The sequence below is a fragment of the Balaenoptera borealis genome (assembly GCF_965194805.1).
Source record: "Balaenoptera borealis genome assembly, chromosome: 14".
Lineage (NCBI taxonomy): Eukaryota > Metazoa > Chordata > Mammalia > Artiodactyla > Balaenopteridae > Balaenoptera > Balaenoptera borealis.
Window position 1 is genome coordinate 24,374,793 of NC_138875.1, and position 13,537 is coordinate 24,388,329.

Sequence of the window (13,537 nt, forward strand, 5' to 3'; positions counted from 1 at the left end):
ATTTATATACTTTTAAAATATCAAATATAAAATCTGTCTTATACACTGTAAAAATAACCTTTGGTAAGTAACTGAAGTAAGAAAGAAAGTAAAGTCAAGTTGAAGTAAAGGAACAAATTAAGTTTATGAGTTGGAGCCCTGTAAGGAATATGAAACATGAAAAAGATGTAGCTATTTTCTATCAAGGAGTCCACAGGAAGATTTGTGCCTAAGTTACATATGTAAGTATAATCAATTTCAGACTGTGGTAAGTACAATGCTCCAGAGAGCTATATAATCAAAGTGCTGTAAAAGCAGTCATTTTTTGCTTCATTAGAATAGACGAGTCTGATTTGGACCTTGAAGGATGTTCTAAGCAAGAAAGAAAGTAGGAAAAAGAAATGAAAGAAAATTTTTTAAAACTGGGGGGAAGGAGAATGGCTTCTCTGGTTAATTGTAAACTTGGAAAAAGTCTATAAACCAATGGTCAGTTCTACACATTGATTTCTGAGTTATTTCTCAACTGTTTTTTCTTCCAGGGCCATCCTGACATTTAGGTAACATTCTTTTTCTCCCTGCAAACTCATTACAGTTTATTTATTTGCTTGTCTTTTCCATGTCCATTTCTCCTTTAGACTATAAACTTCATGGATAGGGCCTCATTGTCTTTGGGCTCCTTAGTGTCTAATCCATTTTCTTGCACTTTGCCTAATCCACCATGGTACATTTCCTCTGTGGCTGGTATGTGACCCTTAAAAGAAATTAACTTCAAAGAAGTTTAGTGATCATCAGATATTTTTTCCCATACAAATGTACCTAACTGGTGATGGAATTGTTCTGTATTTTGATGGTATCAATGTTAAATCCTGATTGTGATACTGTACTATAGGTTTGTAAGATGTTACCCTTAGAGGAAATTGGATAAAAAGGTGCGTATTTTTTTACAAGAGCATATGAATCTATAATTATCTTAAAAACTTAAATAAATTTTTGATATGCAAAAAATTTTTTTAAACTATTGTTTGGGGAAAAAAAAGGTCTCTAACCAAGCAATAATATTTTGGAACTTTATAACACGTATTTGTGTTAGGATATTGGTTTGGCTTTTAATAGAGATCAGATACCAGTGGCTTAAAAAAGATAGAAGATTAATATTTCTCTCACGTAAAAGTCTAAGCTAGTCCAGGGGTGTAGGCAGGTTTGCTTCCTGAGGTCATCCAGGGCCAGACTTCCTTCTGTCTTGTTTTGCCATTCCCTTGGTGGTATCCTCATGCAGAAAGTCAAATCTGTCGGCCCACCACTCTACCTGGGTTCTAGCCCATGGGAAGGGTGAGGATTTGAAGAGAAAATAATTTCCTTTTAAGGATATAATCTAAAACTCGCTTGGGCTGCTCCCAGTCACATCCCATTGGCTGGAATTTAGTCATATGGCCATAGTTTTCTGGAAGAAAGATTGGGAAATGTAGCTCTGCCCAGCTAAATCTCAGGGCGTTTTATTAATAAAAGGAAAGAGAGCATGGTATTGGGATCAGATAGTTACTCTGCCCCAATGTTTGCCCTGGGATGCATGTTCAGTAACTTTATTGGTGAAACTGTCTTCCCTTATTTCACTGTACTTATATAGGAAAAGTATAGATGTTTGAAGAGTTAGGTATATTTGTTGGATCATTATGACAATTAAAATTGGTATGAATATTTGCTTCCCCTTTCTCTAACCTCCTCAAAGACAAAGTATAATTTTTTTCTTCTTTGTATTTTTTTTACCTGGCAAGGAGCTTAACCCTAATTAGGCACTCACTACCTATTTATTGACTGATTACCCTTTTATCTGTGTTGATTGAAATGTCTCTAGCAGAATTTTCATAAGTATTTGTAATAGCTGACCTGCTTTCTCCTTAATTTCTTCATGGTCTCTGTTTTGTTACAGTATTACAGGCTCAAAATATATGAATATGACCCTTTTAGCAGATTTTTATAACTATGGATGACAGTATAGTATGTTATCATGTATTTTTTGGTATAGTTTTGGTTGAATAATTAGTGTTCTGTAATGTATTTTTTAGATATAAGAAATCAGTTATAGGGCAAGTGGCATGTTTAGTAATATAAAAAAACAGTAATTTACCTTAATTTTGTTGTCTTAATAGTTTACATTTGAGTTCAAAATTTCTTAAAATGAGAGTTCTTTTTTCTTTGGTTATTATTTTATTGATGTTTCAGTTTGTCATACTTTATATTTTTCTCACATTTTTATTGTTAAGGTTAAATAATCTTGAGTCAGTACTTTTAAAAGGTGGAATTATCAACACTAGATTTTTTCTTTTAGTTAATTTCAGTACTTTTTTAGTTTTAGTTAGATGAATTTTATTTTAAGCATTTATTCGGAGGACCTGAGGGATACAATTAAAAAACTTTGGAGACCATCCTTAATTTGGTTTTTAGAACAGAAGGAAATATACTGTAACTTTCCCTTATTTTTTTGGTGGAGAGAAGATTTTTTTTGCCAACAGGAAAATGCAGTTCCACTAAGATTCTTGGGTCATAGATCAGAGGCTTGGATCAGCAAAAAGAAACAAACTTTTGGAAGAATTCTGGTCCAGTATTATGACCAGTTTAAACTACAGTGTAGGCAATGGCAGGCTGCCTCATTTCTCCCTGTAAGGAAAGGCCACATAGCAGTAATATTTATCAGAGAAAGGAAGGAAGGCTGTCTGTCCGGTGGGGGTGGGGCGGGATAGCTTCTCAATAAAATGTTCATTTGTTGACATTATAAGCAGCTTTGCAGCCCTCTTGAAAAGACTTGAAGGGGGGTGGGGGGGGGGAAGGAGACTTGAAGTTCTGTTAATAGCTAGTCAGAATTTTGTTTGTGAAATTTGTCCAGTGCTAGTCAACTCTTATTTCTCCTAGTAATGAAGATGCACAGCTGTGAAGAGAATCCCCCCCAAAATAAAACACTTATATTTTACCTTGGAGAGCATTTTGTGATTTTTTTTTTTTTTGGCAGATTGAACTTTCTAATTGTGTTTTTCTTTGCCTGCAATCCTCGAACACACAGTGGTGGATATAGGGGTAGGCAGTCATGGAGCATACTCTGAGTGGAAGGAAGTGACTGGAAATTTTTAAAAATGTTAAGATAAACAACAGATCAGTCCCAAAGCAAATAATACTTGGCTACTGGTTGTACTTTCTTATATAATTTTGATTTTCTTATTAAATGCCTCAAGTTTCCCAACTATATCATGAACATTGTTTTGAATAAATTTAAATTTGTGATGTGTAGTGATCACTTATTTTTGTGGTTTGTTTTTAATTGAAGTACAGTTGATTTATATATAATGTGTTAATTACTGCTGTACAGCAAAGTGATTCAGTTATACATATATATACATACTTTTTTTAAAATATTCTTTTTCATTATGGTTTATCCTGGGACATTGAATATAGTTCTCTGTGCTACACAGTAGGACCTTGTTGTCTGTCCATTCTATACATAACAGCTTACATCTACTAGCCCCAACCTCCCACTCCATTCCTCCCCCCCCCCCCTTAGCAACCACCGGTCTCTTCTCTGTGTCCGTGGTTCTGTCTCTGTTTCAAAGATAGGTTCATTTGTGTCATATTTTAGATTCCACATATAAGTGATAGTCTCTCTCTTTCTGACTTAACTTTACTTAGTATGATAATCTCTAGTTGCATCCATGTTGCTGCAAATGGCATTATTTTGTTCTCTTTTATGACTGAGTAGTATTCCATTGTATATATATACCACATCTTCTTTATCCATTCATCTGTGCTTGGACAGTTAGGTTGTTTCCATGTCTTGGCTATTGTAAATACTGCCGCTGTGAACTTTGGGGTGCGTGTATCCTTTCGAATTACGGTTTTCTCTGGGCATATGCCCAGGAGTGGGATTGCTGGATCATATGGTAATTCTATTTTTAGTTTTCTGATGAACCTCCTTACATATAAGTCTTTCACCTCCTTGAGGGTTTGGTAGACTTATTTCTAAAAAAAAAAAAAAAAATCTGGACTTGGATGGTTTTTAAGGATTGGCTCTTTGACTCTGGTTTACACTGTTATAAGGTTATTTGTCCATTCAGGCTTTCATCTTTTTTGGCCAATTTTGGTATTTTGTTTTCTCCTAGATATTTTAATATTTTGCTTAGGTTTTCAAATATATTGGTATAAAGTTGTACGTGAAACTTTTTTATAATTATGTGTATGTTTTTATATGTAAAGAAAAATTGAGAAAGATACATAAGAAACTTTAATATTATCTTGGTTATCTTTGGGAAGTGGAAGTGGAATTATGGGAATAGGGAATGATAGTCTTTAAAAATTTTATGTCCTTGGGCAATATGAGAATTTCCAAATTATGGACTTGTTTTACTTTCATAATCAAAAAAGGGAGTGTTATTTCAAACTTTAAAATGTGAGTAAGTATAGAATATTGTACAGAAATAGATTCATCTTACTAGTCCCAGCACAGTTCTTTTTTGTAGTTTTCCACCAGAGCTGAGTTGTGTTTTTATTTTTATTTATTTATTTATTTTAACATCTTTATTGGAGTATAATTGCTTTACAATGGTGTGTTAGTTTCTGCTCTATAACAAAGTGAATCAGCTATACATATACATATATCCCCATATCTCCTCCCTCTTGCGTCTCCCTCCCACCCTCTGTATCCCACCCCTCTAGGTGGTCACAAAGCACCGAGCTGATCTCGCTGTACTATGCGGCTGCTTCCCACTAGCTATCTATTTTACATTTGGTCCATGCCACTCTCTCACTTCGTCCCAGCTTTCCCTTCCCCCTCCCTGTGTCCTCAAGTCCATTCTCTACGTCTGTGTCTTTATTCCTGTCCTGCCCCTAGTCCCAGCACATTTTAATTGTGTGTTTTCTTCTCAAGCTGGACTCTGGACTGTTTTCACACTGGGCGGTGTGGGCAGCAAAGCGGCCGCTGCTCCAGAAGTTTCTTCCCCTCTGGCCAACCAGAGTCTCCTGCTTCTGCTGGTGCTGGCCAACCTGACAGATGCTGCAGATGCACCAAACCCCTACAGACAGGCCATCATGTCCTTTAAGAATACACAAGGTCTGTGGTATTTTTTTTCCTCTGAATAGTCTTTCTAATGAGGAAAGAGGGTATTGTTTACTGCATATTGTGTACTTTCACTTGTGGAGTTGACTGTCAAGTTGTATATTTTCATGTTGGTTAAAGATGAGAAAAACTAAATTTTCTGTGTATATTCTCAGGAAGGTCAAGTAAATCTTAGATGAGGGCTGTGGTTCTTTATATCCATTTATATTTACATTTCTTTCAGAGATAACCAAGCCAGCATGTGCTTAATGTAGATCCACCTGTCCTACCTATTAGGGATAGGAATTAACCTGGAAAACTCTGAATGATACATTATTTGAAATTTTTTGTTTAAAATCTATATTCCGTCTAGGGTTTTTTTTTTTAATATTAATTAATTTATTTATTTTAGGCTGTGTTGGGTCTTCGTTTCTGTGCGAGGGCTTTCTCCAGTTGCAGCAAGTGGGGGCCACTCTTCATCACAGTGCGCGGGCCCCTCACTATCGCAGCCTCTCTTGTTGCGGAGCACAGGCTCCAGACGCGCAGGCTCAGTAATTGTGGTTCATGAGCCCAGCCGCTCCGCGGCATGTGGGATCTTCCCAGACCAGGGCTCGAACCCGTGTCCCCTGCATTGGCAGGCAGACTCTCAACCACTGCGCCACCAGGGAAACCCCCATCTAGGGTTTTATATGACTAAAAATAGGAACAGAACTCAGCAGACTTTTTCTGCAAAGGGGCAGATGGCTTTTGTGGTCTCTGTCACCACCTCTTAACTGCCATTGTAGCATAAAAGCAGCATAGGTAATAAATAAGCAAATGAGCATGACTGGGTTCCAGTAAAACTTTATTTCCAAAACAGGTGGTGGGGTGCCTGTGGGCTGTAATTTGCCAAAACCCTGACGTAGAGCACGCGCAGATAGTTCCATGTTGAAGCAGTAATCACTTATCAAAAGGTTGTACTCTAGAAGCAAGATTAATATGGTAGCTAGATTTTCAAAATACATCCAACACTAATATAATTAAGATGGGTAAGAAGTGCAGTTATTGGCTAGGAAGATTTTTAACACTTCTGGTGCTCTTTGCTTTGTTCCTTTCCAGAGCTGTTCTAGTATACGTTTCTTATAGACAGTGTTTGTTGAGCCTTTGCCAATTCTGGCATTATTATTTGCAGGGGGATATGAGTCTCTAACAATTAGATAGATAAGAGATGAAAACTCATGTATCTAATAGTATTTTCTGTTCTCATTGGTGTACCCTTCTTGGTGACAGTGTGACTTTAGGGTTAAAAAAGGAAGTTTTGGAGTCAAGCTGACCTGAGTTCATGTCACACTCCTGTCACTTCAAAGCTGTGAGGCCTTTCACAGTTTGCTTAATCTCAATAAGCCTCAGTGACCTTTTCTGTAAAATGAAGATAGTATCACCTAATAGGGTTTGTATAAGTACCAAACAAGATAAGGTTTTGAAATGATTAGCTCAGATTTTGCAACATAGCAGGTGTTCAGTATATGGTATCTGCTATTATTACTTTTGCTGCTCTGGCCAAATGATACTGTTTAGGGTTGAACCTTCTTGGGAGAGTCATGTTTTGGGAGACTGTGGTACAGAACAGTGTGATTCAGAACATTGGCTTTAGGGTTAGACTGACCTGAGTTCATATCCCAGATTATATTCTTTATATACTAGTTTCCTTATTTGTGAAGCAAGGATTATAATCTCTACCTCATAAGGTTCTTAGGAGAATTAAATGAGCATTTATCATAGGACGGACCCACTAAATTATTGCTGCTGTTGTAAGAAACGGTATAATGTGGTGAAAACAACAGGAGCTGATCTGTGTTTACTCAGGGATGATCTTGGAAAAGTTGCTTAATCTCTCTAAGCCTCTATTTCATCCTTTGTAAAACTGGTCAGAGTAATGACATGGTTGTCATATGGGTTAAATAAGGGGTAATACACATAAAGCTGTCAGTATAATGGCTGGTTCATAGCACTTACTAGCTAGTAACGTATAGACACACAACATATGTATTCCATTTGTAGTCAGGTATAATACAGGTTGATGAACCTGTGTTATTCTGCTTCCATTGTAAAGAGGTGTAGTGTGTCCAACATCTTCCTCCACCAAGTCTTCTGTAAATCCTGTAATATTTGCATACTCACAATATATCCAGCACTTCCTTTTGCCATCCTTTGCAAAAATGTAGGTCAGTCTTACAAAACAATTATTTTTGTAAGTGTCAAAAATACAGTGCTAGGATTGAAAAAATAACCTGTGTTCTGAATGTGGAAGGAAAAGTGAGGGCAGTTTGTAGTAAAGTTGAAAAGACATTTTTTAGATGCATTCTTCTCACAAATGTAAAGGTTAAAAAGGAAAATCTGAGAGACATAGGACTGTGCTATCATGACGATTTTGTTGGCACACGTTTCTTTTCCATAAGAGCACAGCTTCTGGAAATGTTAAAGCAGTATTATTTTAAACTTTTGTTTTGTTTTGTTTTGCTAGTGGTTCTGGGTCTTTAAAAAAACAATTCTTTATGCGTACTTGTCAAAACACATTAAAATATCAGCTCTTTGTGCTGTTATGTTCCACTGTTTTATCTGATGAGACTATAATTGTCTCTAAGTCAGTGGACCTAGCTTTACCTCCTTTTTAACTTCCTAACCTTGCTTGCTTCAGTTTTTAAACAAATCCAGTAAACTGTAGGAAAGGGGCTATGTCAATTTTGGAATATCAAGAATTTTCCCTGTGTGGGTTGTAATTTATGCTTTTCATCATTCCAGTAACTCTACTTAAAAAAAAAGTTTCTTAGTAGTTGTAGTCAATTAGTTTTAAGTTTTCCTTTAAACAAAAATGTTTTATGTTTTCCAAGAGTTGTCTTAGGTTTGGTATGTTCTATTATAGAAGCTAATGTTGAACATACTGATTTTGATATCATTTTTAAATTATCTAAATTATATGTTATCCTATTTTCTTCATAAATGGATTGATGGCATTGATGAATACTTCAGCCGTGATAATTCATTTGAAAAAATGTAACTTAGCTTCAAGGCAGTTTTTTTTTCTTTTTAACTCTTATCTTACAAGAGAATTTTCTGTTTGTCTCTAGATATTTTTATTTAGGACGGATGGCCATTTAGTTTCGGTAACAAAGCATTTCAATGTTGTGGTTAAATTGTATATATTAAAGTTGGTTTTTTTTTGGCCTACTCCCATAGCTGTATTTATTTAAGCTCATATTTTTATTGACAATTTAATTCAGCTATGTTAATGCAAAAATAGTAGTGGAGTCAAACTGCGTGACTTAGTTTAGTCTTTTTTTATACTTGGTTTTAAAAAAAAAATCAGTCTGTTACATGGTATTTGCTCATATATTTATAATCATTGGAAAGCTGTGGTTTAGATAGTACAGAGAAATAAATTGTCCGAGTTTAGGTTGGGTTGGGTTTTTGTGTTTTGTGTGTGTGTGTGTGGTTTTTTTGTTTGTTTTTGTTTTTGTTTTTTTTGTTTTTGGTGAGAACATTTCAGTTCTACTCTCTTAGCAAATTTCAAATATACAATACTGTGTTATCAACTGTAGTCATGTTTTAGTTAGTTTAGTTCTTTTTTAGGTAAACTTTAGAATACAAATTGAAATTTTGAGCCTGAAATGTAGCAACTTATACAAAATTAATGGGAACTGAATTGTATACATTAACAGTACTTTTATTATTTATTATTTAATATCAGGCACAGTCTAGAAAATAGATGTAATATTTTAAAAATTTTGTGTTTTCCATATTCCAGATAGCAGTCCTTTCCCCTCGTCAATTTCACATGCTTTCCAGATTAACTTTAACAGTTTGTATATGGCCCTATGTGAACAGCAGACATCTGATCAAGCAACTCTCCTCTTGTATACATTGCTCCATCAGAATAGTAATATTAGAACATACATGTTGGCTCGCACAGATATGGAAAATCTTGTAAGTATCATATTAAACATGGTTTTATATTTTATAATATTTTGAAGAGTAATTTCTTTTCCCAAGAGGATATGTATATTTGCCGGGTTGCAAAGGTGATAGTCAAGAGGTTGATAGGGAGATGCCACCAGGCAAAGGCAGAGGTATGAGTTTTACAGTGTAGGAGACAGTGCACATAGAGATGGCGTCACAGTGCAGAGCAGGAGAGCACACAGCACAGCAAACTTCCCTGTCCTTTAGGTCCTTAACAGCCACCCACTGCCCATGACTCAGCCTGGATGAAGTCCTCCAAGAAGCATTGGCTGCCATTGTCAAGAAGATTTTTATACCCTCTTGGTTCCTTTCCGCTACTAAGTGCCTGCTCACTAAGTTCAAGTAGCTGGTCACAGTTGTCGCATATTCCTGATGAGTATGGCTAAAAGGAAGGGTGATTTTTCAACTCAGTTTCCCAAGTGTCCTATCCCTTCAACAGGCTTTGACACTAAGGCTGTCTAAACTCAGTTCCTGAAGTGTTATAGTTATTTTAAGGTACCATTGCCAGATATCATATAAATGGACATTACCCTTTACTATGTGAGTGAAATTGATTCCAAGTTTTTGCTCATAGACAAAAACTCCTATGGGCAATTATTGATTTCCATTATAACTAATGTGTAAACAAAAATGTTTCTATGAAAAGTAAGCTGCCTCACTAAGGTGTTGATGTCATGTTTGAAATACATAATTATAGATAACATTGGACTGTTCATGCATTAATAAAATTGTGAACATCTCTGAAATAGCTGGCAGCTTGCTGGTGGCAACAGGAATGTCCCCTCTGCACCAATTTTTATAGAGTGATAGCAGGATTCACCAGGGATTTGGTGGCCACTTTTTTTCAGCATTAAACATGAAAATAATGAGTAAACATGGAATATTAGAATTTATTTGAAGAGCATATTCTATGTCAGAGTGACACTAAGGACAAAAAAATGTGATGAAAGAACCCATCTGCGCACCAGCTATATGTGGAAAACATTGGCTTAAATAGCAAAATTGAGTGTGACAGTGTACTGCTCATGTGAGTAAAAGCTTGTAAAGAAAAGGCTTGCTTACTAATGGGTGAGTGAATATAAGCAGAGACAATTCTGAGCATGATGTAGCCTAAGGAAAATGATGGGAATAAGCAGAAAGCCCATGACATCATCGGCTCTAGAAAGTTCCATGGTAAGGAAGTTGGTACAAAAGATCATGCAGGGGAACAGTTGTCTGTATATGATGACTTAACACCAGTGAAAAGTTAAAAGGTTTTGTTTGGGGATTTTTTGGAGGGCTGGGGTGGGGTGAGGTGGGGCTTGTATATTTGTTTTTGTTTTTAATGTCTTGCGTAGATTACTTTTATAATGTTTTAACTGATGTCCTTCCCTTTCCTTGTTCATCTATAATTTGTTGAGTCTGTGATTAGAAAATATGTTACTGGTAGGAAATTCACTATGCTGATCTGATTTTGTTGTTAACAATTCTTTTATCCTACAATCTTTGCTGTTAAGAAGGTAATGCTTGATATATTGCAGTGTTTCTAAGAATACCTTATTGAATAAGTTCCTGCTAGGCTGGAGGCCGAATCGCCTCTATTGAGTGTCAGGTGTTGACCATGAGCCTAAGTGGTCTCTGTAAACCCAACCTTTACATGGCGGCAGACCTTTGCAGAAGAGGATGCTTTTCTCTGCTGGTACTTTAGTTATACAAATGGAAAGTACTTTCAGTCACAGGCTGGTTTGTGAAATTAAAGCAAAGGGTACATGATAAAAGTATAGAGGTTTAAAACATTGGTTTTATAATAAAGTAATAGTAAATTAAAATTTTTATTCACTAGGTTTTACCAATTCTCGAGATTCTGTATCATGTGGAAGAAAGAAATTCACACCATGTCTATATGGCCCTTATAGTATTGTTGATCCTTACAGAAGATGATGGCTTCAATAGATCCATTCACGAAGTGGTAAGTTGCCTTCACTTTAATCAGAGTTACAGAACAGACACGTCACTCCATAAAATTTACTACCCTTAGTACCCTACTTCCTTCTTTTCCTTCTGGTAGATATTTCTGCAAGTGCCTGACTTAGAAATGGTGTGCCTTTCTTCAGATTTATGAAGTGATGCTTTTTTATTTTTGAATGACTATTAGCTACTATTAAAAACTCTCTCAAAATAGTTTCTTTAGTAATTGATAGAAATGTTTTTGCTGCAGTGAAATCATTTTTCCTCTCCGTTTCCACTTTTTAGTTGTGGCAGAAATTATCAAACAGGTTTGCTCCTTTTATATAGAATAAGTGAAAGAATAGGGAAGAAGAAGAGGACTGAAAATTGTTTTGTAAAACAATGTAAAATAGTGTAGTATAATTTAACTCTTTAAATTTTAGTCCTGTTTGTGAGTTCCATTCCCAAACTGATTTTATCTTCCTCTTTGGTATTTTCTTTTTGTCAAAGTAATACATGTACATAGTTTTAAAACTTACACAGAAGTACTAGGTTTTAATGCAACCTAGCAGACCCCATGTCTACCCCATACCTGATTACCACTCTCCAAAGACAACTGCTGTCAGCTCTGTCCATGTTTCTAAATAACATGCTTATATTGTTATTTCTTGATTTTTCAGATTTAGAGATTAACTGCTGTCCCTCCTGCACATCTTGAGTGTTCCCTCTGGGTTCCTAGACCCCTTTCCAGAACAGAGACTTTTTCCTTCTTGCATCTTATTATCATTTTTGGTTAACTCAGCTTTTACATTATTATAATTTTGTTAACTATAATTCTGCCCTCAGATGGAGTGTATAATTGTATTTCCTTTCTTGTACATGTTTTAATTTTTCTGTAGCACATCATTGCCCTGTTTTATATTCATATACCAATCACTAATGCAACTCCCAACTTTAGCAGAACTGAGAACCCCCTCTAAAGCTATTAAAACATATTGCATATTTTCTCCGTTTCATTTTCGTCTTTGGCTCCTGTCTTAGTCCTCATTGGAGGCTTTCCTCAAATGTGTGGTGATTCTTGCTTACCTGTTTCTATTGAGGAGCATGCACTAGAACGTTGATTGCAAGTTCTGTGTGTGGGCAGGACATTTTCAACGTAATGTGCTCTACATATTCTATTTCTCTGGGTGTCCTACTCGCTGTAGGCCTTTTGGGGTAATTGATCAATTTCTGAGAAGGGATTCTTCCAGTCTAGTGTGGGGGTCGACTGGGAGAATGGGGCTATAGGGGTCTCACTCTTCTTCGGGTACAGACACCTTCTTCTTCTTCAGTAGAGCTTTCATGTCGTCTTTACTCTTCTCTACTGTTCCTGTTGAAACTATTTTTGCCTCTTATGTAGTGCGACCATCATTTCAACTAAGGTTTAAGGGATCTTGACACTGTAGAAAGAGGATAAAACATACACATTTTTGGATTCTTTTATTTAGTAAAGTACCATGAGAGAAAATATTTGCACTGACTTAGTTTTTTTTTTAAAACTAGCATTTATCTTTCTTTTGATAAGAAGTTGAAAAACCAGTATGATTTTTAAAAACATTTAAAAATTGAAGTATAAAACAGAAAGTACACAAATTTTAAAGGTAGAACTTAATGAGTTTCTATGTATGTATATATACCTGTATTATTACCACCCAGATCAAGTTATTGAACATTTCTAGCATAGTAGAAGACTCCCTTTTGCCCTATTCTGGTCAATATCCCACACCAAACTACATTTTGAATTCCCTCCTAATAGATTAGTTTTTGCTTCTCCTTGAATTACAGTTGTCACTGGGGGAAAATGGGTAAAGGATACATGGGATATCTCTGCATTTTTCTTAAAACTACAATTATTTCAAAATAAAAAGTATAATTTAAAACATTGGGGAGAAATTTGGAAAAATACTTTTCAAAAGAAGCTATGTAAGCACATGAAAAGTACACGAAAAATGCTTACTATTACTGGGCATTAGGAAATGAAATTAGGGTGTTCTCTTTTATTTTGGCTTCTTTCACTGAAAATAGTGTTGCTAAAATTCACCCATGTTACTATATCATTAGTTTGTTATTTATTATTGCTATGTACTATTATTCCATTGTATGAATATGCCACAGTATATTTATTCATTCCCTTCTTGGTGGATATTTGGCTTTTCTTTCCCCACTTTGGGGCTGTTTTTGCTAAAGCAGCTGTGCACATTTTTGAACGTGTATTTTGGTGGACATATGCACTCATCCTTTTGGGCATATACCTAGGAGTAGAATTGCTGGGTCATAAGACAAATGTGTGTTTAGTTTTAAGGGATACAGGTAAAATTGAAGCTGTGTATACCCCACAAGTCAGCATTTCACTCCAGGGTTATCTAGGAAGACTCTTGCACATTTGCAGAGAGGACGTGCTTATTAGTGGTCGTCTACAGCACTGTTTATAATATTGAAAATGTGTGGAACGTGCAAAGTAAAACAGTCAGGGTACCGGCTATATCAGAGTAAGAAAGGGGAATGAAAATGGGGAAGGGT

The 13,537-nt window shown here is 35.8% G+C and overlaps 1 protein-coding gene across 4 annotated transcripts in view; it reads left to right on the forward strand.

Moving 5' to 3' along the window:
• DYM (dymeclin) overlaps nt 1-13,537 on the forward strand; it is a 386,034-nt gene that overhangs the window by 140,036 nt on the left and 232,461 nt on the right. For all 4 annotated transcript variants that reach the window (XM_082355416.1, XM_082355413.1, XM_082355415.1 and 1 more), the window contains exons 9-11: nt 4,889-5,071; nt 8,841-9,019; nt 10,875-11,000. In XM_082355416.1, the coding sequence (XP_082211542.1) occupies nt 4,889-5,071; nt 8,841-9,019; nt 10,875-11,000 (488 nt within the window). The remainder of the gene's footprint in view (nt 1-4,888; nt 5,072-8,840; nt 9,020-10,874; nt 11,001-13,537) is intronic.